This window comes from Nomascus leucogenys, chromosome 8 (genome assembly GCF_006542625.1).
Source record: "Nomascus leucogenys isolate Asia chromosome 8, Asia_NLE_v1, whole genome shotgun sequence".
Lineage (NCBI taxonomy): Eukaryota > Metazoa > Chordata > Mammalia > Primates > Hylobatidae > Nomascus > Nomascus leucogenys.
Genome location: NC_044388.1, coordinates 904,738 through 932,593, shown reverse-complemented (window position 1 = coordinate 932,593; position 27,856 = coordinate 904,738). Strand labels below are relative to the sequence as shown.

The 27,856-nt window shown below is 47.0% G+C and overlaps 1 protein-coding gene across 1 annotated transcript; it reads right to left on the bottom strand.

The window, feature by feature from the left end:
- Positions 1-261: 261 nt before the first annotated feature.
- Positions 262-25,276, bottom strand: SMAGP (small cell adhesion glycoprotein). Its single transcript, XM_012508401.2, has 4 exons — positions 24,631-25,276; positions 23,616-23,687; positions 1,659-1,739; positions 262-1,033 (listed from the first exon to the last, which is right to left on the bottom strand). Exons 2-4 carry the CDS (start codon positions 23,647-23,649, stop codon positions 855-857), a joined length of 294 nt encoding a protein of 97 aa, XP_012363855.1. The 5' UTR covers positions 23,650-23,687; positions 24,631-25,276; the 3' UTR covers positions 262-854.
- Positions 25,277-27,856: the final 2,580 nt, after the last annotated feature.

The following is a 27,856-nucleotide window of genomic DNA, read 5'->3' as shown; positions in this document are numbered from 1 at the left end:
AAAGTGCTGGGATTACAGGCGTGAGCCACCGCACCCGGCCCTCCCAGGGTGTGTTTCTAATGATGTTCCCCTGGAACAAGTTTTCCTGCACCATCTTTGTCTCAAATCCCTGAGATAGTTCTGCAAACTTCTAGAACTTTCCTAGGGTTCTTATTGCTTGGAAGAGAACATACGTAAAGGCGTTAAATAGGGAAAAGAAAATGTCAAAAATGTTTAAGCAAAAATAAGCCAAAATGTAGTTACTTCTTGCACATGAGAATCTGATTTCTGTAGCAATGAAAACTTTTAATTTGGATAAAAATCACGTAAGCATGAGGTTGTTGGGGAACACAGAAAGGAAGGGCTCAGATTAGGGGATGTAGCACATTTATCAGGAGGTAAGATCTCCATAGTGTCCTACCCCTCCTGGCCTGGCCTTTTACTGTGGGATCCAGCCTCTGGGAAGACCTTGTATGGACAGTATCTCCACTGGGGCTATCACTAGGTGACCAGGTAGGGGACAGAGTAGAGCAGCCAATGACCCTAACTCAAAATCTTTTCTCTCCCTTCAACCTGTGCAAAAAGGTGACTGGGCACATACTCAGATGTCCCCTGGCATAGCCACATCTTGTTGGCCAGTCACAAACACCGGCTCTAATAAGAGGGCCTGGTTAAAGATACCATAAACAGCTTTCTCCATGTCCCTGGTCCCTGGAGTCAGTGATGTCGGCATTTGGGACTGTGACCTGGCTGGAGCTTGGATTTGCCCACATCTATCAATGCTTCTCCCTGGCTTCAGAGAAAACTTTCCCGTAATAAGCAGTCAACGTGTTAGCACTGGAGCCAGGAATAAGCTCCTTGGGGCCTGGGAATCATTAGATGAAATATTCCTCCTTCTCGCTGCCCTTGGCCAAGTCACTTTCCATCTGGACGATGGCACTGGGCTCGCCTTCTGTAGGTTCATAGGTGACGTAGCTGCCTTTGTTCTTGTACAGGTAAAAGAAGATCAAGACCACGACCGAGAGCAGGGTGAGGAAGACAACGGTGATAACAACTTGGAAAGGAGAGGGAAAAATGTAGAGATGTTTCAGGATTGAGGATGTCTCCGTAATTCCTGGAGTCATCTGATTTAGTCACTGTTTTCATAAAGATCCTCTTGTTTTCATTAACTAGTGTCCACTTCCATCCAAACCCATGTTCTCCCACCAACCCCAATTTCCATGGCACATAATACCTGGAGTCTCCTGATGCTTAAGCTAAGGACACATGCTTTTGATTTCTGACAAAGTGAACTCCCTCCCAAACCAGTTCCCGATTCTTATAGAAACGGGAAGGAGGGAACAGGAAATGGCTTATCCTAACAGGAAGTGGTTTCTCTGATCCTCCCCCTCTTCCTCAGCCACTCAACCAACCACATATATCCTCATCCCTACCCACGTACTCAAGTGTTACATCCGTATGCGTATCTATTTGCGGCCACCTCCCAACCTGTCATTTACTGGTAGTGCTTCTGACAGAAGCCTCTGAGTCTTTTATAGCTGTGTGTGTGTGTGTGTGTGTGTGTGTGTAATACAACTTACATGCCAGAGTGAGCCCATTAATGGATTTGGTCAGGCTTTCTCTGGAGAGAGATGCCCTTGATCCAGAAGGTCCCTTGGAGTTGGCTCAGAGTCTATTACCTGCAATGAGTGCTGTGCTGGCTCCATCTTCTGGGGACAGGGCCTCAGTGGGCCGTAAAATTGGGGTGGTCATCAGTTCTTCTAGAAAATGTAGAAAAATGGAAAAGGAAATGGGGTGAATTCTTTTGTTTGAAAGCATGTTTGGCCTTCAAATTTCACCACCCCACCTTCTTCCCTATTCAAAAGTTTATCATTTAACTCCTATAGTAAATCCAAATAGAAAATCCTGGAGAATAGAGAAGAAAATAAACCACCACCCAAAGACAATATGTTGATGGATTTCTCCCTGCATAATACAGTGGTTAAGAGTAGGGGCTATAGAGCCTGACGGACTGGGTTTCAAATATGAACTCTGTCCTTTACTAGCTGTGTGACCTTGGGAAAATTACCTAACCTCTATCTGCAAAATGGAGGTAAGAGTACCTACTTTAAAAGGTTGTTGTGACATTTAATAAGTCACTCAGTAAGGATAAGCCATTATTAGGAATGCATATTTTTACATAAGTGAGATAAAATGAGATGTACGTGTATATATTTACATTATATTATATAGCATGTGCATTTTCTTGCAGCATTCTTACAAACTCTTTGTAAACATTATTTTAACATAATGAATGTTATGTGCTCCTCTCCTATTAAAAACTCTTTTCTACACTTCCAGGATAGGCCCTGCAATTTGAAAGGTTCTGAAACAGGCCTCCCCTCTACCCTAAAATAGATCCTGCACCCCCTCCTGCTATGGGTTTATTTATCCTTCAGAGCATGAAAGTCCCACCCTAAAGTCATTACTCAAGGACAGAACATGACAAAATGAGTGGTCTCCAGAAGTCCCTTTTAAGTGTTTACACAGGAAGTCAGGAAGCCCTTCCATTATTTCCTATTAGCATTTTAATGTAGAGGTTACTGCAGGATAGAGGTCTCCTGGGGAAAACCGGCTGGCTGATCCTGGCATCACCCACAGGAGGCACCCCGACCTGACTGGCATCCCATAAATAGCAACACTCACCCACTGCCTCCTCTTTGCTAGGCCCTGTGCTAGATGAAAGGTCGAGCAAAACAGACACGGGCCAGCTTCCCGGGGCTCACCCTCCACTGCACCCTACAGCTTGCACTGTGAGAAGCTGCTGTAAGTGCACTTAGGAAAGCATGTGGCTGAGGGGCCTGATCTAGTCTTCCAGCCAGGAGCGACCCCCCAAGGGAGGAAAATCTGATGTGGGAGCTGAAGCAGGGGTAAGAGTTTACCGGGTAACAGGGATGGGGCACATACTAGGCAGAGACAAGAGTGTGGATCAAAGCTCTGAGACTGGGGGACTCAAAGGCCAGCGTGGCCGGAGCGTGGTGTGAGCATGACTCCCGTCCAGTGCCTGACACGTTCAGGTTTCCATCCACAGCAAGTGAAATGAGGGTATCAGTGGTGGTCTGGTGCGCCTGTGCTAAGATGGGCCAAGAGTGTTGAGGGGTCTTTCCATGCGGACCCAGGGGAACCTGATGAGCCATCCTCGTCCCACAATACAGAAAGCAGAGGCAGGCTGTCCAGAGCGCTTCCCCTCCCAAGGCCAAGCCAAACCTTTCTCCACTGGTCCCCACTCTTTGTCTTGGAATGGTAGTACCCTCAACCACTCTGTGGCCTTGGGCAAATGGTTACTGTGGTGTTTTATACATATATATATATACACACACACACACACACACACACACACATATATATATATATACACACACACACACATATATATACATACACACACACACACACACACACACACACACACTCTAAGTTTTCATCTACAGTTCCTGGCTCCTAATTCCCACAGCCCCTGTTAGTCTTGTGTTATGATGTGGGTGTGTCAGACCGCAGGAGCAGGCCTCAGGAAACAGCATCTCTCTGGCCTTCTCCTGCCCTTCCCTTCACCTGGCCCAAGGCAGGACTCTAATCTTCGCCTGCCTTTCCGATAGTGGGTCATAAGATCCTCATTCCAGAGGGAGAATTTGGGAAGGGAATGCTGACATCATGAAGCTTCCATTAAAAACCCGAGAGGACTGGCCTCACAAAGCTTCTGCATAGCTGAACATGGCTGGACTTGGTGGCTCATGCCTGAATCCCAGCCCACTGGGAGGCCAGGGTGGGTGATTTCCTGAGCCCAGGAATTTGAGACCAGCCTGGGAAACATGGCGAAATCCTGTCTCTACCAAAAATACCAAAAAAAAAAAAAAAAAAACCAGGTATGGTGGTGTGCACCTGTAATCCCAGCTACTTGGGAGGCTGAGGAATGAGAATCGCTTGAGCCCAGGAGGTGGAGGTTGCAGTGAGCTGAGATCGCACCACTGAACTCCAACCTGGGTGATAGAATGAGACCCAATCTAAAAACAAAAACAAAAACAAAACCCCCAAAAAACAACTAGCTGAACATGCAGAAGTTCCTGGAGGGTGGCGCACCCAGGGAGGGCATGGAAGCTCCGCCCCCCTCCACCCAACTCACCCTGCACATGTCCTCATTTGTATCCTTTGCAATATCCTTTATAATAAACCAGTAAACACATTGTTTCCCTGAGTTCTGTGAGCTACTCCAGCAAATTAATTGAACTCCAAAGCAGGGGTTGGCAGGGGTGGGAACTCCAACTTGAAGCTGGTTGGTCACAAGTTTTGGAGGCCTGGACTTGTGACTAGTGTCTGAAGGGAGGTGCAGCCTTGGGGACCCAGCCCTTGGCCTGTGGTATCTGACACTATCTCTAGGTAGACAGCGTCGGAATTGAATTGGAAGACACCCACTTGGTGTCTGCTGCAGAACTGATTGCTTGCTTGCTGGTGCAGAGAAATTCTCAAATATTTTGGGGTCACAGAAGTCTTCTGTGTCAACTGTTGTGAGAGCTGAGGAAAAATGGTTTTAGAGTTTGTCTAGAACAGTTATACATTTTTTTTTTTTTTAAGATGGAGTCTTGCTCCTTTGCCCAGGCTAGAGTGTAGTGGCACGATCTCGGCTCACTACAACCTCCACCTCCTGGCTCAAGGGATTCTCCTGCCTCAGCCTCCTGAGTAGCTGGGATTACAGGTATGCGCCACCACGCCCGGTTAAGTTTTGTATTTTCAGTAGAGACAGGGTTTCACCATGTTGGCCAGGCTGGTCTCGATCTCCCGGCCTCAAGTGATCCACCTGCCTCAGCCTCCCAAAGTGCTGGGATTACAGGTGTGAGCCACTGTGCCTGGCCTATACATATGGATTCATTCATCCATTCTCATCTGTTACCCATAGGAACTATATTAACCAACATTGTAGTTCTATTGTGAAGATTAAATGAGAGAACGTGTAAGTATCATATAGTAGCTACTACTTAAATATTATTTAAGGTGACTTTGTTAATATGCTTAGTGATTAAAAGGGCCAGGCATGGTGGCTCATGCCTGTAATCTCAGCACTTTGGGAGACCAAGGTGGGAGGATTGCTTGAGGCCAGGAGTTTGAGACCAGCCTGAGCAACACGCTAAGATTCTATCTACAAAAAAAAAAAAATGTAAAAATTAGCCAGGTGTGGTAGTATGTGCCTGTAGTCCCAGATACTCATGAGGCTGAAGTGGGAAGATTGCGTGAGCCCAGGGGGTTAAGCCTGCAATGAGCCAGCACTGCATTACTGAATTGTTGGGCAACAGAGTAGTGAGACCCTGTCTCAAAAAAATAAATTAATTAAAGGGAGAGTTGCTCTGGGTTTGAATCCTGCCTAAGCATATTACCAGGTGACCTTGAGGAAGTTACTAAACCTCTCTGAACCTGGTTGTTGTTGTTGTTGCTGTTGTTTTTGAGACAAGGATCTCACTATGTTGCTCAGGCTGGAGTGCAATGGTGCAATCTTGGCTCACTGCAGCCTCAACCTCCTGACCTCAAGCAATCTTCCTGCCTTGGCCTCCCAAAATGCTGGGATTACAAGCATGTGCCACCACGCCTGGCAGTACCTCAGTTTCTTGATTTGTGAAATGGGAGTGTGGCGTACAGCTTCTAAGATGGCTCACAATGATTTCTGCCTCCTGGTATTGACATCCTTGAGCATGCCTCTCCTGTGGTATATGGGTTGAACCTGGTGACTTGCTTTTAACAGATGATGGCAAAAATGATGGCATGTAACTTCTGAGATTAGGTTATACAACACTGTTACTCCCATCAAAGGGAAGCCCTGAAGTTTATCTACCTGGTCATGACTTCACACCTTTCACCATGCACTTTCCTCCCCAAATCGCCCAGGGCTGCAATCCATTTTCCTACCATGGATCTAGAGTTCTATACAGTTGTTCCTAGTTTTGCTTTCTTTAAACGTTTTGAGAATTTAGGATGTACAAAGCACTGAGAAGATTAATGTATGTCAGAAGCTTGAAGATGAGTAATTTCTGTTCAATCATCAACAGTAACTTACTTTGTACATTAGGCTTAGTGTGGTAGCTCACACCTGTAATCCCAACACTTTGGGAGGCGGAGGCAGGAGGATTGCTTGAGGCCAGGAGTTTGAGACTAATCTGGACAATATAGCGAGACACCATCTCTATTTATTTTTTAAAAATAATATATGGAGGAGGCTGGGTGCAGTGGCTCACGCCTATAATCCCAGCACCTTGGGAGGCCAAGGCAGGGGGATCACTTGAGCCCAGGAGCTGGGGACCAGCCTGGGCAACGTAGCTAGACTCCCATCTCTACAAAAAAAAAAAAAAAAAAAAAGTTAGCCAGACATGGTGGCACACACCCGTAGTCCCAGCTACTTGGGAAACTGAGGTGAGAGGATCACTGGAGCCCAGGAGGTCCAGGCTGCAGTGAGCTGTGATTGTGCCACTGTACTCTAGCCTGGGTGACACAGTGAGATCCTGTCTCAGGAAAAAAGAAAAAAAAAAAAAGAGATAAAGGTGGGAGGAAACCAGATGATCACAATTAAATACAGACAGTTGTGCTACAAAGTGCTTCTTTAACATGAACTGGCTCACTGGTGATAGGTAACTTAAGGGAATGATGTCAGTGTAATGCAGAAGTCATGTTGGTTTATATGTGACTTCTTTATTTTTAGTTTATTTTCAGTTATCTATTCTTTAATTTTTTTAAATTGAGCAGCCCCTAGAACCAAAAGAGGTTCACAGGACTCCCCACCCTCTTTAGCTTTAATGTTTAACATGATCAGAAGCAAGCTTTCTCATAACTGGAGAATATTTTAGCCATACAGGAAGACCTTAAGAAAAAAAATTCTACAGAATGCCTTGCTGGGATGCAGCTATTGGTCGGTTTCCACTTATATGAAGCCATCTGGTGAAGCAGAAAGTGCAGATGAAGAAAGATGCAAAGAAATTTACCTCAATATTTAAACGATGGCAAGAAGGCAGACTCTACATCAGATTTTTTTTTTTTTTTTTTTTTTTGAGACAGTCTCACTTTGTCACCCAGGCTGGAGTGCAGTGGCACGATCTTGGCTCACTGCAGCCTCTGTCTCCCAGGTTCTAGCGATTCTCCTGCCACAGCCTCCCGAGTAGCTGGGACTACAGGCGCGTGCCACCATGCCCGGCCAATTTTTTGTATTTTTTAGTAGAGACGGGGTTTCACCATATTAGCCAGGATGGTCTCAATCTCCTGACCTCGTGATCCACTCGCCTCGGCCTCCCAAAGTGCTGGGATTACAGGTGTGAGCGCTGTTCCTGGCCTATTATTATTATTTTTGAGGCCAAGTCTCACTGTGGCGCCCAGGCTGGAATGCAGTGGCTTGATCTTGGCTCACTGCAACCTCCGCCCCCTGGGTTCAAGCAATTCTCCTGCCTCAGCCTCCCAAGTAGCTGGAATTACGGGCGTGTGCCACCACACCCGGCTAATTTTTGTATTTTTTAGTAGAGACAGTTTTGCCATGTTGGCCAGGCTGGTCTCAGACTCCTAACCTCAGGTGATCTGCCTTCCTCAGCCTCCCAAAGTGCTGGGATTACAGGCGTGAGCCACGGCGCCCCCTGAAGGACAATTTAAAAGGCATTATATTTGGAACAAGAACAAAGAAAAAGCTAGGCCTGTTTGGGCCTGAGGGGTCAGGTTGGAGGTAACAGAGAAAGCAGAATTCCCTCAGGCCTTTTCACCTCTGTCTCCTACCAAAGAGAATCATTTTTTTGCACTAAGGTGCAGTGGAGCCTTTGGGGACATGGGGGAAGTGAGCTCAAGAGAAGCAAAGAAACCCAGCAAGCACCAGACTAATCTAAAAGGGACCAGATATGACAGCCAAGGGCACTGCAAGAACTTGTAAATGGGATTTCTGTTGGTGACATAGGAGCTTCTGAGAAAGAGAAAGGGGTCGGGAACCTGAAGGGGCCATGGAAGGAAGGTGGAGTCCGTAATTCCCAGCAAAGTTCTAGAACACATTATTATGGCCTGTTTGGGGGGCTTTGAACTTGAAACAGCAAGCATTAGAAGTCAGAATGGGACTACTGAGAGCAAGCTGGGTCAGATAAGCTGCACGGCCTTCTTAGACTGAGATTCCAGGTTCCTAGATAGGGAAATTAAACAGTTAGTTCAACGAGAATTTACTGAGTGTGTACTCTATGCCAGGCTCTGGGCTTCTATCAGTGAACAACACAGGCAAAAACTCTTACCTTTAGCGTTCCTGCCAAGATTAAACAGAATTACCCAGCAATCTGACTGCTGGCTGGGTATGGTCCCGCAATCCCACTTCTAGGTATATACCCGAAAGAAATGAATGGACTTCAGCTGACACTTGTATATTATGTTCGTAGGAGCATTATGCAATAGCTAAATAAAAGGTGAAACAACCCAAATGTCCAACAATAGATAAACAGATAAACAAAATGTGGTATATACATATCCTTAAAGAGGAAGGAAATTCTAAAAAAAAAAAAAAAAAAAAAAGGGAAGGAATTCAGACATATACTACGACATGGATGAACCTTGAGGACATGACACTAAGTGAAATGAGCCAGGCACAAAAGGACAAACACTCCAGCCTGACCAACACGGTGAAACCCCGTCTCTACTAAAAATACAAAAATTAGCCGGACGTGGTGGCAGGTGCCTGTAACCCTAGCTACTTGGGAGGCCAAGGCAGGAGAATCACTTGAACCCCGGAGGTGGAGGTTGCAGTGAGCCAAGATCATGCCACTGCACACTCCAGCCCAGGCAACAGAGCGAGACTCTTGTCTAAAAAAAAAAAAAGGACAAACATTGTATGATTCCAGTTATATGATGTGCTTAGAGCAATCAAATTCATAGAGACAGAAAGTACTACAGGAGATTGTAAGGGGCTGGAGAAGGGGAAAATGGGGAGTTACTGTTTAATGAGTGTAGAGTTTTAGTTTGGGAGGATGAAAAAGTTCTGGAGATGCATAGTGGTGTTGGTGAAGGTATAACAACATGAATGTACTTAATACTGCTGGGCTGTGCACTTGAAAATGGTTAAAATGGTCAATTTTATGTTATGTATAATTTTACCACAATAAAAAAACCCTCTCTTTATATAAGTTACATTTTTAGAGGGGGAAGACAGACAATAAATAAAACAAGGCCGGGCACGGTGGCTCATGCCTGTAATCCCAGCACTTCGGGAGGCCGAGGCGGGCGGATCATGAGGTCAGGAGTTTGGGACCAGCCTGACCAACATGGCGAAACCCCGTCTCTACTAAAAATACAAAAATTAGCTGGGCGTGGTGGCGCACGCCTGTAGTCCCAGCTACTCAGGAGGCTGAGGCAGGAGAATCACTTGAACCCAGGAGGCGGAGGCTGCAGTGAGCCGAGATCGTACCACTGCACTCCAGCCTGGGTGACAGAGAGAGACTCCATCTAAAAAAAAAAGTATAAATAAATAAATAAAAGATATGCTATATTAGATGTTAATTAGCGCTATGTAGAAAAATAAGCAGAAAAGAGGATGGAAAGCTGGGATGTGGTTGGAGGTGTGGTTTTAGAGAAGGTTGTCAGGCGAAGCTTTACTGATGAGGTGACAAGTGAAGACCTAAAGAAGGTGAGGGAGGCAGCCATGCAAAGAGCTGATTGAGGAACATTCCAGGCAGAGGGGACAGCAAGTTCACAGGAGGGCTGTCCACAGCACTGAAAAACACCCTGGGGCCAGGCATGCTTGGCCTGTTAAATGCACAGTATGGAGGCCCCTGAGTGGGAGTAACGGGGAGAGGAGGAGCAGAGAAAGTCAAAGAGGCCTGTACAACACAGGCCTTGTAGGCCAAGGCAAGGGCTTTTTCAGTGAGTAAGGTGGGAAGCTTTTACAGGTTTTTGGGCAGAGACTGATCAGATTTTTATTTTATTATTTATTCACTTATTTTTGAGACAGGGCCTCAGTCTGTCCTCCAGGCTGGAGATCATGGCTCACTGCAGCCTCCACCTCCCGGGCTCAAGCGATCCTCCTGCCTCAGCCTCTGGAGTAGCTGGGACTACAAGTGTGCACCAACACGCCTGGCTAGTTTTGTTATTTTTTGGAGAGACGGGGTCTTGCTATGTTGCCCAGGCTGGTCTCAAAACTCCTGGGCTCAAATGGTTCTCCCGCCTTGGCCTCCCAAAGTGTTGGGATTACAGGCATGTGCCACTGTGCCTGGCCTAGGTTTGTGCTTCTCAAACTTTGTTGTGCATAACAATCTCCTACAGATCTCGTTAAAATGCAGATTCTGATTCAGGAGATCTGGGGTGGGGCCTGATTTCCAAAGACCACACTTGTGAAACCCTGAGACCACCATGTTGAGAGGAACCCCAATCCTGCCTGCTGGAGGATGAGAGGCCATATGGAGGAAAACCCAGCACCCCAGGCTCAGCTGACTGCCAGACATGTGAGGGAGACCATTTTGGCCCTTCTAGTCTAGCAGACCTTCCAGCAGCAATACATGATTGAAACAGGGATTGATCTGAAAGGATCCATCTGACTACAGTATGGACAATAGGCTGTGGGAAGGTGGGACACGTGTAGAAGCAGGTCGTACCCTGCACAAGTGCACAGTTGCATCTGCCAAAGGGTGTGCCTTTTTCTTTTTCTTTGAGACAGGGTCTTGCTCTGTTGTCCAGGCTGGAATACAGTGGTGTGATCTCAGCTTATTGCAGCCTCCGCCTCCCGGGTTCAAGCAATTTTCCTGCCTCAGACTCCCAAGTAGCTGGGATTACAGGCGTGCACCACCATGCCTGGCTAATTTTGTATTTTTAGTAGAGACGGGGTTTCACCATGTTGGCCAGGCTGGTCTTGAACTCCTAACCTCAAGTGATCTGCCCACCTTGGCCTTCCAAAGTGCTGGCATTATAGGTGTGAGCTACCGTGCCCAGCCCCTTTTTCTAATTTCCACGACAGCATTGATTGCTTTTGCAGCAGCTCAGTGAGAAAGTGGTGAGATTCTGAATATAACCTGAAGCAAAGACGGACAGGATTGGATGTGGGGTGGAGTCAAGGATGAAGGCGTGGAGTTATGTCAGAGGGGGAAGCCTGCAGGAGGAACAAATCTGGAAGAAACATGATTGCTTACTAGATATCAAAGTTCAGATGTCAAGATTAGAATTTGGAGGCCAGGTGCGGTGGCTCCCGCACTTAGGGAGGCTGAGGCCAGAGGATCACTTGACCTCAGGAGTTCAAGAGCAGCCTGGGCAATATAGTGAGACCTCAGCTCCCTTTAAAAAACACAAACAAACAAAACCTCCCCCCACCCTCCAAAATATATATATATATATTTATACATATGGTACTGGAGGTTGAAAAGTCATTAGATATTTAAGACCATAGACTGGGTGGGATCACCCAGGAGTAAGTGCAGATAAAGAGAATCCAAGACAAAGAGAACCCAAGGAAACTGGGGAGTAGCAGCCAAACAGCTTTGGCCACGCAGAGATCACAAATGACCTTTACAAGAGAAGTTTTGGTGAAGTGCTGGATACAAACCCGTAATTTAGGGTGGGTTCAAGGAAGAAATGGAAGGAGAGGAACTGAAGGCAGAATATAAATAAACGCTTACATAAAATTTCTCTGTAGAGGTGAGTAGAGAAAGGCTGTGACTGGAGGGGAAAGGGAGTTCAAATTTGTTTGTTTTTCTGATGGGAGAAATGCCAGCATGTTTGCATCCAGATAAGAATGACTCAGATGAGAGGGACAATTGATGCACAAGAGTCCTTGAAGTGATGAGATCTAGAGCACAGGGGGGCTGGCTGCAGACAGCAGCAGAGACAGTGCCATTGGAATAGGAGGAAAAGCAGAGTATATGGGCACAAATGCAGGCGGCAGGTTGATGGTGGGGGTGGGGGCCTTTGGCAGTTCTCTTCTGATAACTTTAATTTGCTCAAGAAAATAGGATCTTAACTGGGCCCAGTGGCTTGTGCCTATAATCCCAGCACTTTGAGAGGCCAAGTTGGGAGAATTGTTTGGGGCCAGGGCCAGGAGTTCAAGACAAGCCTGGGCAACATAGTGAGAGCTTTATATAAATTTTTTTTTTTTTTTTTTTTTTTTTTTTGAGACAGTCTTGCTCTGTTCACCCAGGCTGGAGTGCAGTGGTGCCATCTTGGGTCACTGTAACCTCCTCCTCCCAGGTTATAATGATTCTCTTGCCTTAGCCTCCCAAGTACCTGGGATTACAGGTATCCACCACCACACCTGGCTAATTTTTGCATTTTTAGTAGAGATGGTGTTTCACCCTGTTGGCCAGGCTAGTCTCAAACTCCTGACCTCAGGTGATCTGCCTGTCTTGGCCTCTCAAAGTGCTGGGATTACAGGTGTGAGCCACTGTGCCCAGCCTACCCGTTCTAAAGTAAGATCTTAACTGGACCCAGTGGTTTGCACCTATAATCCCAGCACTTTGAGAGGCCAATGTGGGAGGATCGCTTGAGGTCAGGAGTTTGAGATCAGGCTGAGAGCAACATAGTGAGACCTCCATCTCTACAAAAAAAACAAAAATAAAAAAAAAAAGCAATAGCCAGGCATGGTGGCACATGCCTGTAGATCCAGCAATTTGGAAGGCTGAGGTGGGAGGATTCCTTGAGCCCAGGAGTTCAAGGCTGCAGTGAGCTATGATTGTGCCATAGCACTCCAGCCTAGGTAACAGACCCTGTCTCTCAAAAAATAAATTAATTAATAATTACAAAATAGGATGTAAGATAATCAGTTGAGAGTGAGGGTAGGAGTGGCTTAAGGAGAACTGAAGGTGCTGCAAGAGTAGGTAGCATCAGAAAACATACAACAACATTATTTATAGGCCGGGCACAGTGGTGCATGCCTGTAATCCCAGCATTTTGGGAGGCTGAGGGCAGGTGGATCACCTGAGGTGATGGAGGTTGGTAGTTTGAGGCCAGCCTGGCCAACATGGTGAAACCCCATCTCTACTAAAAAGAAAAATTAGCTGGGCATGGTGGTGGGCACCTGTAATCCCAGCTACTTGGGAGGCTGAGGCAGGAGAATCACTTGAACCTGGGAGGCACAGCTTGCAGTGATCCAAGATCACACCATTGCACTCCAGCCTGGGCAACAAGAATGAGACTCTATCTCAAAAAAAAAAAAAAAGAAAAAAAAGAGAAAAGATTATTTAATATCCTTGTGGACAAGGTAGAGAAATACAGCCTGGCTATAAGGCCTAAGTGAGGCAGTAATGGGTTGTTAAGGGATGAAGTGATGCCAGTCTAGACAGAGACTCTTTCACTGTGGTTTAACCTTAGTCCTTTTTGAATTGATATTGTTATGTCAAACCATGCAAGGGCCAAAATTAGGCGTTTATGTAATTCAAAATAAAAATATTAAACCATAAAGCAAGTATAAGAAAGTCCAAGGCTGGGGGCAGTGGCTCATGCCTGTAATCCCAAAAATTTGGGAGGCTGAGGCAGGAGGACTGCTTGAGCCCAGGAGTTCAAAGCCAGCCTGGGCAACATGGGGAGACCCTGTCTCTACCAAAAAAAAACAAAAAAAATAGCTGATAGTTGAACCCTGAGGAGGATTCTAGAGGATCACTTGAGTCTGAGAAGTTGAGGCTGCGGTGAGCCATGTTTGTGCCACTGCATGCCAGCCTGGCTGACAGAGTAAGACCCTGTCTCAAAAAATATATATTGAACTTCAAATTCTTTGCAAGATATATACCTATATATTTTTGGTCTTATGCTTTATTGGTGCCTTCTACAAAGGCTGAGCTGAATGCCCTTGGGGTAGATGCAGATCCTGCAGACCCAGGGAAGATTCGGCAATTTTAAAATTTTTGTACAGATGGAGTCTTACTGTGTGGCCTAGGCTGGTTTTGAACTCCTGGGCTCAAGCGATCCTCCTGCCTGAACAACACAAAGTGCTGGGATTACAGGTGTGAGCCACTGCGCCCGGCCCTGACAAATTTGTTAAAGGCCTCAACTAGTAGACGGGCAACTAGTAAACTGATAAACACAGGCACATTTCCAATGACTGAAGAAACGCACCAAACTGAACAAGATGAGAACTTAACACACTCCTTGCTCTTAGGTTCAGGAAGCCAACTACTCACAAAGAATGGGGAAGCTATGGCTCAGCAACATCATATATAAAGTACTTATGGGGGGGGTCCCTAAAAAAACCACTGACACTGGAAGGATATGCTCCAAAACAAAAGCAGGAGTTACAGACAGGTTGTGGAATTCCCAATGATTTTAATTTTCTTTTTTTCTTAGAGACAGGGTCTTGTTCTGTCACTCAGGCTGGAATGCAGTGATGCAATCATAGATCACCGCAACCTTGAACTCCTGGGCTCAGGCAATCCTCCCACCTCAGCCTCCTGAGTAGCTGGGATTGCAGGTGTGTGCCACCATGCCTGGCTAATTTTTAAAGTTTTTTGTAGAGACGGAGTCTTGCTATGTTGCCCAGGCTGGTCTTGAACTCCTGGCCTCAAGGGATCCTGCCACCTTGGCCTCCCAAAGTGCTTGGATTACAGGTGTGTGCCTGAATTTTATGTCGTTTTATATGCTTTCCTTTGTATTCTGAATTTCTCACAATGATAAAGAATTACTTTTATAATAATAAAAAATTAAAAATTGCGTTATTTTAGGCACCAGCAATATAAATATGGTCTAATAATGGAGGCCATAGTACTGCTCTACTTTGTACCACTCCTAGACTGCTGAGTTCACCTGGGTGTCATGGTTTCTTTCTTTTTTTTTTTTTTTGAGACAGGATGTCTGCTCACTGCAGATCTTGGCTCGCTGCAACCTCTGCCTCCTGGGTTCAAGCGATTCTCCTGCCTTAACCTCCCAAGTAGCTGGGAGTTACAGGCGTGCACCACCACGCCTGGCTAATTTTTTTTTTTTTTTTTTTTTGAGATGGAGTCTCGCTCTGTCACCTGGGCTGGAGTGCAGTGGCTCAATCTTGGCTCACTGCAACCTCCGCCTCCCAGGTTCAAGCGATTCTCCCGCCTCAGCCTCCCAAGTAGCTGGGATTACAGGCACCCGCCACTATGCCCAGCTAATTTTTTGTATTTTTAGTAAACACAGGGTTTCACCATGTTGGCCAGGCTGGTCTCGAACTCCTGACCTTATGATTTGCCCACCTCAGCCTCCCAAAGTGCTGGGATTACAGGCATGAGCCACCACACCCGGCCTGGGTGTCACAATTTTGAGGTGAGCAGGGAAACCATATCAGACAAGGAAAGCTTGCAAGAGAAAGCCCAGAGAAAAAAAACTTAAAAGGGAGCCTAGAACTTGAATTCTGTCTTCTAATATGCCAAGGCATGACCTGTACAAGAGAACTAACAGCAGAAACTGGGAAGGACAGATGTCTCCCCAACAGAAGGAAGAGCAACACTGGACAAAAGCTATGTAGCATCTTGGAGAGAGAATTCTAGGACAGAATGGCTAGTTGAACTAGCTGAGCATCAGAACCCCTCTCAGCCTTAATTTCTGAATTTTTATAAATGGGAAGTGTTCTATTAGGATTCTCATTAAAATCAAATTTTAAAATAAAAAATCCAGACATACTTAGAATGTCTATCTGGAGAGGAATGATGAAATAAATTACAGGCCATCCATTGTGGAAACAGTTGCTAAAAAGAATATGAGATCTACAATATTACTGGGACAGGATACATGGTTAGATGAAAAAAGCAAACTGCCAGGTGGTGTATGTAGTAGGACTGCATCTTTGCTAAAAAAAAAAAAAAAAAAAAAAAGTAAATTGGCAGGGTGCAGTGGCTCACACCCATAATCCCAGCACTTTGGGAGGCTGAGGTGGGAGGATTGCTTGAGGCCAGAAGTTTGAGTCCAGCCTGGGCAACATAGCGAGACCCCTGTCTCTCTGTATATTTTTTTTTAAGTAACTTTAAAAATCCCTATAAATATGCATATATATGTTTGTACATAGAAAAGGTCTAGAAAGCTATTCTCTGAGGGGCATGTATTACCTTTCAAATAAAAGAACATGCTTGGCAAGGTGGCTTACACCTATAATCCCAGCAATTTGGGAGGCTGAGGCCAGAGGATCACTTCAGTCCAGGAGTTCAAGACCAGCCTGGGCAACATGGCAAAACCCTGTCTCTACAAAAAATACAAAAATTAACTGGGCATGGTGGCACACACCTGTGGTCCCAGCTATTGGGAGGCTGAGGTGGGAGGATCACCTGAGTCTGGGAAGGTCGAGGCTGCAGTGAGCTGTGATTGAGCCACACTGCACTACAGCCTGGGTGAAACTGAGGCCCAGTCTCAAAAAAAGAAAAAAGGACAAACAACAACAAAATACACTAAGTTCAGGAAAGCTGGCATAAAAGGAGGAAATGGCTTATAGCTTTTCCCCCATTCTCTCCCGTTTCTACCCCATTTTTTTGTCCAAACAAAGGAATAATTATTAAACAGCACTACAGTCTTTCCAAACCTTCCCTGCTCAGGTTCATAAGATTGAAGGCCCCACCCAAGTCCTAACCAATAGCAAATGACCTTCAAGATCTATTCTGTTCACTTCCTCTTTTTTTTGTTAACCCAGATACTGGCTGGCTTCTTTGTGGTCCTTGTTCCCAGGCTGAGCTAAATCTCTTATCACTGAGGCATCAGATCTTTTGCCACCTGAGTCTGCCAGCCTACTTATTTGCTCTAGACCTGCCCAACAAAGGGCGGCTCCCCGAGTTCTTTCCATGGGAAGCCACCCTGGAACTCGGCCCCCTTTCTTCTGCCTTCTCTTTCATGTGCACCAGCCAGGTGGGTGGAGTGAGACCTTGGGAGCGAGCAGTACACCATGACAGAAAGAACACAGGCTTGCAGTAAATCAGACATGGCGCAAAATCCTGCCTCTGCCATTACTAGATGCGTGACCTTGGGAAGTTTTTTTAATCTTTGAAAATTTAACGGCGGCTTATGCCTGTAATCCGAGCACTTTGGGAGGTTGGGGTGAGTGAATCACTTGAGATCAGGAGTTCGAGACCAGTCTGGCCAACATGGTGAAACCCCGTCTCTACTAAAAATACAAAAATTAGCTGGGCATAGTGGTGGGTGCCTATAGTCCCAGCTACTCGGGAGGCTGAGGCAGGAAAACTGCTTGAACCCGGGAGGCGGAGGTTGCAGTGAGCCGAGATTGTGCCACTGCACTCCAGCCTGGGTGACAGGTGGAAAACTCCATCTCAAAAAAAAAAAAAAAAAAAAAATTCCTTAACTTCCCTGAACTTCAGTTTTTCCTTCTGTAAAATGAGACTAAAACCTGTTTCATTGGGTTGTGGTGAGGAATAAGTGCAATGAAAAATGCTGCTTTGGGAGGCTGAGATGGGAGGATCACTTGAGGCCAGGAGTTTGAGACCAGCCTGGGCAACATAGTAAGACCTTATTTCTACAAAAAATTATTTTAAAAATAAAATAAAGAAAAATACTAAGTGTCTAATACAGGGTGAGGACAACCTACGCGGTAGCTGGTGTGATCATTTGGGGGCAAGAGATGAGCTTTACCTGGCAGGGTGGGCAAAGCCCACAAGGCACAGTTCCACTCTGCCCTACTTCCGATAGGGCTGACTTACGCACTAGGCACAACAGGCACAGTGCCCTGGGCCCACAATGCTTCGAAAGGCCCACGAAAATGTTTTAAATGATTTTCATTTCTTTTATAATTAGAAGGAAAAGAAACAAAATTTTAGGTCAAAGAAATATTAAGGTTGTTATACCATTCAATTACCAATTATAAATATTAATTGTATCATCATATTCTTCCTTACACTGATGCGGTTGTAAAATATGATTTTTAATATTTTTTTAAGTGAAGGAGGAGCCCACGAAGACAAAAGTGCCCAGGGCTCAGGAAAGTCATCATGTGGCCCTTCCTTTCAAGGCTCCTGGAGGCCATCTCCTCTAGGAAGTCTTTACAGACTGTGAGGGAGGAACAGGTGGGAAGGTGGGGGAAGAGAAATGCAAGACGGGGTAGAAGAGAAGAGCTGACCCTTAGTGATCCCATCATTTAAAGTATAAGCTTTCTTCCTATCTGTGATTTCTATTCTTTTGTCCATTGCTGTCTCTGAACTTACATTTGCTTGGACCCAGTGGATAGGAGACTGTCCTAAAACACTACTTCACTCATGTCACTCACTGGATCAAGGATGCAGCCAGGTGACGGGGCTTGCGCCTATAATCTCAACAACTCGGGGCAGAGGAAGGAGCATGGCTTCAGGCCAGGAGAGTTGCCTGAGCAACATAGCAAGACCCTATCTCTACAAAAAATTTTAAAATTAGCTGGGCGTGATGGTGCATGCCTGCAGTCCCAGCTGCTCAGGAGTCTGAGGTGGGAGGATCCCTCAAGCCCAGATGTTTGGGTCTGTAGTGAGCTAGGATTGTGCCACTGCACTCCAGCCTGGGCAACAGAGTAAGATCCCATCTCTTAAAAAAAAAAAAAAAATGGCCAGGCACAGTGGCTCATGCCTGTAATCCTAGCACTTTGGGAGGCCAAGGCAGGTGGACTGCCTGAGCTCAGGAGTTTGAGACCAGCCTGGGCAACAAGGTGAAACCCCGTCTCTACTAAAATACAAAAAATTAGCCAGGCGTGGCAGCGTGCACCTGTAATCCCAGCTACTCCGGAGGTTGAGGCAGGAGAATTGCTTGAACCCAGGAGGTGGGGGTTGCAGTGAGCCGAGATGGCGACACTGCACTCCAGCCTGGGTGACAGGGCAAGACTGTGTCTCCAAAAAAAAAAAAAAGAGAGAGAGAGAGGGCTGACTCAACAATCAATTTTTTAAAAAAAATTTTTTTAAGGATATAAATATACAACTGAACAAGAACAAAACGACTCAACTAAAAAATGGGACAAGACTTGAACAGACATTTCTCCAAAGATATACAAACGGTCAATAAGTACATGAAAAGATGCTCCATGTTGGCCGGGCGTGGTGGCTCAGGCCTGTAATCCTAGCACTTTGGGAGGCTGAGGTGGGTGGATCATGAGGTCAGGAGTTCGAGACCAGCCTGGCCAACATGGTGAAACCCCGTCTCTACTAAAAAATACAAAAATTAGCTGGGCACGGGAGGCTGAGGCAGGAGAATCGCTTCAACCCAGGAGGCAGAGTCTGCAGTGAGCTGAGATCGTGCCACTGCACTCCAGCCTGGGGGACAGAGCGAGACTCCGTCTCAAAAAAAAATGAAAAGATGCTCCACGTCACCATCACTAGGGAAATGCCAATCAAAACCACAATGAGATACCACTTCACACACAATATGATGACTACTATTAACAGAAAGTAACAAGTGTTGGCAAGGTTGTAGAGAAACTGAAACCTTTATGCATTGCTGGTAGGAATATAAAATGGTGCAGCCGCTGTGCAAACCTATATGGTGGATCCTCAAAAAACTTAAACACAGAATTACCACATGATATAGCAATTCCACTTCTGAGCACACATCCCAAACAACTGAAAGCAGGGTCTCAAGAAGATATTTCTATACCCATGTTTATGGCAGCATCAGTCACAATAGCCAAAAGGTGTAAGCACCTCAACTGTCCATCACAGATGAATGGATAAACAAAATGTAATATACACATACAACCATATTATTCAGCCTTGAGAAGGTAGGAAATTGTGACATGCTACAATATGGATGAAACTTGAGAATATTATGCTAAGTGAAGTTAGCCAGACACAGAAAGACTATTGTACGATTCTATTTACATGAAGTACCTAGAGCAGTCAAATTCACATAGACAGAAAATAGAACGGTGTTTGCCAGGGGAATGGGGAATCAGTGTTTAATGGGTGTCAAGTTTCAGTTTGGGAAGGTAAAGTTCTGGAGATGGATGGTGGTGAGGAACATGAATTACTTAATACAGTAGTCCCCCCAGGCCAGGCGCTCGCCTGTAATCCCAGCACTTTGGGAGGCCGAGGTGGGCAGATCACGAGGTCAGGAGATCAAGACCATCCTGGCTAACATGGTGAAACCTCGTCTCTACTAAAAATACAAAAAATTAGCCGGGCGTGGTGGTGGGTGCCCGTAGTCCCAGCTACTTGGGAAGCTAAGGCAGGAGAATGGCATGAACCCATGAGGCGGAGCTTGCAGTGAGCTGAGATCGCGCCACTGCACTCCAGCCTGGGTGACAGAGCGAGACTCCGTCTCAAAAAAAAAAAAAAAAAAACCGGAGTCCCCCCTTATCTGTGGTTTTGCTTTCCCAGGTTTCAGTTACCCGTGGTCAACTGCAGTCCGAAAACATTAAATAGAAATTTAATAGAAAAAGAAAATTCCAGAAAGGAACAATTCATACATTTTAAATTATGTGCCGTTCTGAGTAGCGTGATGAAATCTCACACCCTGCTCCATCCTGCCTGGAAAGTGAATCATCCTTTTGTGTCCATGCTATAAATGCTTAGTAGATGGCTGTCACAGTATCACAGTGCTTGTGTTCAAGTAACCCTTATTTTACATGACAGTGGCCCCAAAGCACAAGAATAGTGATGCAATTTGGACATGCCAACAAGAAGTGCTTCCTTTAAGTGAAAAGGTGAAAGTTCTTGACTTAATAAAGAAAAAAAAAAGAACTGTGTACTGAGGTTTCTAAGATCTATAGTAAATAAGACATTTTAAGTGAGAGACCATTTTCACATAACTCTTACTACAGTATATTGTTATAGTTGTTCTATTTTATTATTATTAATCTCTTACTGTGCCTAATTTACAAGTTAAGCTTTATCATATGTATGTACAGGAAAAAACAGTATAGATGGCGTTCAGTACTATCTGAGATTTCAGGCATCCACTGGGGCTTTTGGAATGAATCCCCTGTGGATAAGCGGGGACTACGCTACCACTGAATTGTCTGTGAAAAAACGGCTAAAATGGTAATACCTGTACTATGTTTATTTTACCACAAATTTTAAAAAAGAAAAAATGGCCGGGCACGGTGGCTCATGCCTGTAATCCCAGCACTTTGGGAGGCCGAGGCGGGCAGATCACTTGAGGCCAGGAGTTCAAGACCAGCCTGGCCAACACGGCGAAACCCCATCTCTACTAAAAGTACCCAAATCAGTCGGGTGTGGTAGCGCACGCCTGCAATTCCAGCTACTAGGGAGACTAATGCGGGAGAATTGCTTGACCCCAGGGGGCGGAGGTTGCAGTGAACTGAGATTAAGCCACTGCACTCCAGCCTGGGTGACACAGCAAGATTTGGTCTCAAAAATAATAACAATAATAAATAATAAAATTTTAAAAATGTAAACAGCTCCCCCTTGCCGAGGTTCTAATCCCTCAGCTAGCTGCCAAGGTATCGCCTTTTTTCCCTTGTGGGCAGGCTTATTCTGGAGGTCCTTTGCCCGCCCACTTCCTGAACATCCTCCAGGGTAAATCGTCTCTGTAGCTTCACACATGGTATGAGGTATTCTACCTTTATCTAGAGCAGGTACACATGAAAAAGGTATTCTACCTTTCTTTAAGATACCTGCTGCACCCCTTTGCCTGTATGAACCTTGCCTGTCTTTCAAGGGCAAGACTCAGATCCCCTTCCTCACCCACCCATGAAGCCTTTGCTGACCCATTTCTCCCTCCTACTCTGTGCCCCCCAACTCTTTTTTTTTTTTAAGACAGGGTCTTGCTCTGTCACCCAGGCCGGAGTGCAGTGGCATGATCTCGGCTCATTGCAACCTCCATCTCCTGGGCTCAAGGGATCCTCCCACCTTAGCCTTTGGAGTAGCTGGAACCACAGGTGTCTACCACCAAGCCCGGCTAATTTTTTAATTTTTTTGTAGAGACGGGGTTTCGCCATGTTGCCCAGGCTGATCTCGAACTCCTGAGCTCAAACTACCTGCCTCAACCTCCCAAAGTGCTGGAATTACAGGCGTGAGCCACCGTACCCGGCCATTTCTCTTTTATCTCTTCTCACCAGCAGTCACAGGGGACACTGTCTTAGACTTCCGCTGGTGGTGTCACTCACCTGTTTCCACATCAGTAAAAGCAGGGAATGCCTGTCCTAACGACAAATGTGACTGTGTATAGGAAGACAAAGGTGTATAGACCAACCAAGGGTTTGTTCCTCTCTCTCCCTGACTAGCACATGCTGAAAACAGTCAATAAATAACTGATAGTTTGTCCGGCCCAGCCTGATGATGAACTAAAAGGTGGGCATCCATTCTCAGAGTGCTGAGCAGTAGTGCCCGGCCTCCGCACACCTTCAGGGAACAATGGGGTTTTGATGCTGGGTCTGTATCATCAGAGGAGTGGAATTAGAAAGCCAGCAAAATCCCTTAGGCCGGGCGCGGTGGCTCACACCTGTAATCCCAGCACTTTCCGAGGCCGAGGTGGGTGGATCACGAGGTCAGGAGATCGAGACCATCCTGGCTAACACGGTGAAACCCCGTCTCTACTAAAATACAAAAAATTAGCTGGGTGTGGTGGCGGGGGCCTGTAGTCCCAGCTACTCGGGAGGCTGAGGCAGGAGAATGGCATGAACCCGGGAGGCAGAGCTCGCAGTGAGCCGAGATCGCGCCACTGTACTGCAGCCTGGGCGACAGAGCGAGACTCCGTCTCAAAAAAAAAAAAAAAAAAGCCAGCAAAATCCCTTTCAAGGGAAAGATGGGTTTCTAACAAGCACTCAGTGCTAATAACCAATGTGACTGAGTGCTTACGAGATACTACACACTCTTCTAGGTGTTTTATATGGGTTGTCTCATTTAATCTTCATAAATCATAAGATAGGTACTGTTTTCCCTATTTTGTGAATGATGAAACTGGAGCTTAGAGGTTAGAAATACTATCTTTAGCAGGTTTTTAAGAAACTATTTCCCTGTTATCTTTGAAGATTCCTTTTCCACATTTAACTATAAGGGTTTCTGCTACATTCTTTGCCATAGCTATAAATTATTAGACAGATGAATGTAAAGCCCTTCCTTTAGGCTTATAAAATAATCAACCTTCCTTCCTTCCCTTCCTTTCCTCCCTCCCTTCCTATTTTTTGAGACGGGTCTCACTTTGTTGCCCAGGCTGGAGTGCAATGGCACAATCTCGGCTCACCTGTGCTTCCCAGGTTCAAGCGATTCCCATGCCTCAGCCTCCTGAGTAGCTGGGATTACAGGCGTGCACCACCATGCCTGGCTAATTTTTTTTGTATTTCTAGTAGAGATGGGGTTTCACCATGTTGGCCAGGCTGGTCTCAAACTCCTGACCTCAGATGATCCGCCCACCTCGACCTCCCAAACTGCTGGCATTACAGGCATGAGCCACCACGCCCGGCCTCTTTCTTTCTTTTGAATTATAAATATGGTCTCACTATGTTGCCCAGGCAGGTCTCAGACACCTAGCCTCAGGAGATCCCCGTCTCGGTCTCCCAAAGTCCTGGGATTACTGACATAAAATCATTTGATAAACCAAGGTTACAAAGCTTTGTGAAGTCACCATGTCCATGTGACTTCAGATTAAAACCGTACTAAGGGGCACACTCTAGTTCCTGCTTCCTCCCAGGCCCTTCCCGTGTGAGGCAGGCAGAGAGAGGTGGGAGTCTTCCCACCTGGGCTGAGGCTTCCACGACTGGTCTGGGGAAGGGGATGTTGAACAATTCTTTCTCACTGGGATTAGGAAAGGCCTTCACCTACCTCTTGGAGAAGGAGTGGTCAGGAGGCTGGTCATTGTCACTAGTGGTTGAGTTCCTTGGAGAAGAGGCAGACCTGTAGGAAGAGGGGCAAAGACAGGAATGTAGCGGGTGGGTCCCTGGGGCTTCGAGTCCTGGAAGTCCCAGGAAAGCCTCTGGTGCCAGGTTCTCCCAAGTTCCTTCCCCTTTTCCTCTTGTCCTCTTCTGGTTTCCCTGAGTATCTCCCTCAGGCTCCAGGTACCAAAAGCTCTCCACAGGAGCAGGTCTGAGGTCGCATGCAGTTTGACGGGGTGTTACCTTCATACGCTCTCTCCCGATCCTTTCAACGGGCCACCACATTTACTTAGGAGATTTCTCAAGGCCTGAGAAGGTCAGGCAAAGGTTCGCAAATCAGCAGCGAACCCAGTTTCGCCAAAGCGCGGTAACAGGTACCCTAGGGTTCCACAGCTGGGAGTTCTGGTGACGCCATCCACCAGGTGTCAGGAGAGGGCCGGGAAGGTCAGGACCCGCGCCCAGGCTCCGGAGCGGAGTGGGCGCGGCGCGGCAGCCGGGCCAGGACCGGGAGGCGAGGGCCGTGGGCCGCCTTCTGGCCCGCCTCGGACGCTGGGACGCCGGACTGGCCGCCCCCTCCGGGCCTGCCTTCGCCGTCCAGCGCGCGGTCCGCGCACAGCCTGCCAAGCCTCACTGGGCCCCAGCCCGCGCCCCGCGCCCGGGAGACCCTCGACGCCCCTGCGAACGCGGGGTGGACGCGGCGGGCTGGGTTGGTTCTCGCCCCGCGGCCCCGTCCCCGCCCCCGCCCCCGCCCCGAGCCCCCCGCGTTACCAGCACTCGGCGGAGCGCGCTGCGCTGGGGGCGGCCGGTGCGTCGGAAAGCCGCGTTCCCAGCCACCGCGACCCTCTGCCCCAGCGGAGCGCTGAGCTTCGGCCGCTCCGGGTTTCGGTTCCTGCCGCGGCCGAGGTGGCTGCGGCGAGTGTGGGCGACCCGGCTCTCCGGCGCCCCCGCCCTCCCCTCGTGCTCACCTTTCCAGTCCGACGGGCTGCAGGGGAAGGGCCGGCGCGGCTCCGCGCGTCCTTTTGAACTCAACGGGGGCGGGCACCGCGGAGTCGCCGAGGCCGGCAGAGGCCGAACGAGGACCCCGAGCGGAGGAAGCCGCGGGTGGCGCGCGGGGTTGGCGCAGAGGCCGGAGGGGGTGGGGGGGCAGGCCGACGGGGTGGGACAGGAAAAGCGGAGAGAAACCGCCCTCTGCAGGTCCCCTCGGCTCCCCCGGGAGGAAAGGCAGCCTGCCCTTCTCCGATTGTCACTTTACTCTCCATCCGGAGCCGCTTCCTCTCTCGCCCCGAGGCTCGGGGTTGGCGGGGTAGGTGGGGGGACCAGATTGGAGCCGCGGGCTAACTGGGATCCGTCCCATTTCCCTGGGCTTGAAGTTCTCTGAATTTTTAGCTAATGTGGAAAGTTACATTTATTTGCATTTGTTTATCGCTTGCCCACATAGGTCTGTGTCCCGAAGCTTGGCAGATGAGCGAACTTAGCCAGCACACCCCCGGCCGTGAAGCAGGGAGGGGAAGCGGGGAGAGCAACGAGCCCCACCCGGGTCTTGCCAGCTGGACGTTCTTGTGGGGCAGCGTTGGGCAGCGGTTAGGAGTGTCGTGGACTTTGGATTCAAACAGCCCTAGCTCCTCTGCTTGCTAGCTGGGTGACTTTGGGCAAATTAACATCTCGAAAATCTGTTTCCTCATTCCTAAAATGCGGGGCTGAAAGTGATCCTGCCTGTAAAGCCATCTCATATCCATGGTTCTAGAGCATGGTGAGCACCTCAATTTGAATAATCAGTGCCATGCTTTAGCTGCCTCTTGACTCACTCGTTTGTGGCAGGAAATGTTCCCAAATTAATCAGAAGAATTCAGTGACTAAGAGGATGTAATAGTGTATAACTCAGGCACTGGAATCAGCTCTGCTGTGTGATCTTGGACAAGTTGCTTGTTTCGTTTCTCTTATCTGGGGCAATACCTGTCTGATAGAGTGACTGTTGGGACGAAATAAGTTAGTAAATATGTACTGTAAGGCATTAGAACCTTGCCTGGCACGTAGTAAGTGCTCAATAAACGCTAGCTCTTGTTACCTTGGCTTCCCGTTTAGGATTGGAACCCTTGTGATTATTCTTTCCCTCCCAGTGATAGACTTCTGTGCTTACTTCGCACTCCTGTGCGTTCTGTAGGTTTGTAAACCAGTATTTATACAGAAATACTTTCTATAGAAAGACAGGCATCATCAGATTGTGCAGTTAATCCGGAAACGGACTGAAAGGGAAGGTCTCAGAGGAAAGAGTCATAAAGGGAGAAAACAAAACAAAGTCATAAGCAAAGCAAGAGTAGTTGCTTTTATTCCTAAAGTGTTCGTTATAAAAGAAACCAGAGGGCAGGGCACTGTGGCTCACGCTTGTAATCCCAGCACTTCGGGAGGCGGGTGGATCACTTGTGGTCAGTAGTTTGAGACCAGTCTGGCCAACAAGGTGAAACCCTGTCTCTACTAAAAATACAAAATCCGCTGGGCGTGGTGGCGCACACCTGTAATCGCAGCTACTCTGGAGGCTGAGGCACGAGAATTGCTTGAACCTGGGAGGCAGAGGTTGCAGTGAGGTGAGATCACACCATTGCACTCCAGCCTGAGCAACAACAGCAAAACTCCGTCTCAAAAGAAAAACAAAACAAAAACAGGAGGAAAACAAACAATAAAAAAGTGATGAAATTCATTTTATGTAAATATATTGTGAGAAATATATGTAAATATATGCATGGGAAAATGCCAATCCAACCAAGAAAGGCAAAGAAAGTGACATGCCAGCTATGCATTTGTAACTTAATAAAAGAAAGGTGAGCCTGGCTTGTCCTTAGATAAGAGAATATCCAAGAGAAAAGGAAATTAAAATCCTAGAGGGCTAAATCCAAAGGAGGACAATTGCTGGCATTGACATACTCTAGCTGTCCACCTTGATCATGAATTCCAGGAGAAGTTCAGATCATTCTTGTACGTGGGTCTGTCTCTTTCACATTTTCTATTATGTGTTGAAGATTGTTTAGACCTACAGACTCAGCTCACACTTGTAATCCCAACACTTTGGGAGGCCGAGGCGGGTGGATCACAAGCTCAGGAGTTCGAGACTAGCTTGGCCAACACAGTGAAACCCTGTCTCTACTAAAAATACAAAAATTAGCTGGATGTGGTGGCAGGCGCCCGTAATCCGAGCTACTGGGGAGGCTGAGGCAGGAGAATCGCTTGAACCTGGAGGGCAGAGGTTGCGGTGAGCCGAGATTGTGCCACTGCACTCCAGCCTGGGTGACAAAAAAAAAAAAAAAAAAAAGAACTACAGACTCAGAGGCTATCTGGCTCAACTGACTGACTCTACTGATTTACTGTCACTTTCACAATTTCGACAGTTGTTAATAATGTTCTCTCAATAAGCATCTTTTTTTTCTCTTTAAAATGTAACTGGCAGGGCGCAGTGGCTCATGCCTGTAGTCTCAGCACTTTGGGAGGTCAAGGCAGGCAGATCACCTGAGGTCAGGAGTTTGAGATCAGCCTGGCCAACATGGCAAAACCACGTCTCTACTAAAAATACAAAAATTAACCGAGTGTGGTGGTGGGCGCCTGTAATCCCAGCTACTTGGGAGTCTGAGGCAGGAGAACCCTTTGCACCCTGGAGGTGGAGGTTGCAGTGAGCTGAGATCGCACCAACGCACTCCAGCCTGGGCAACAGAGTGAGACTCTGACTCAAAAAAAAAAAAAAAAAGTAACCTTACACCTATAATCCCAGCACTTTGGGAGGCCAAGGTGGGCAGATCACTTAAGCCTAGGAGTTTGAGACCAGCCTGGGCAACATGTTGAAACCCTGTCTCTACAAAATACAAAAAAAGTTAGTCAGGAGTCGTAGCATGCACCTGTGGTCCCAGCCAGTCGGGACGCTGAGGTGGGAGGATCACTTGAGCCCTGGGGGTGAAGGCTGCACTCCAGCCTGGGAGATATAGCAAGACCCTTTCCCCTCAACCAAAAAAAAGTAACCTTAGGGAGGGAGGTGGGGATGATTAATGGGTACAAAAAAAAAATGAATAAGACTTTAAGACCTACTATTTGGTAGCACAACAGGGTGACTATAAATAATAACTTAATTGTACATTTAAAAATAACTAAAATAGTATAATTGGATTGTTTTTAACACAAAAGATAAATGCTTAAGGGGATTACTCCATT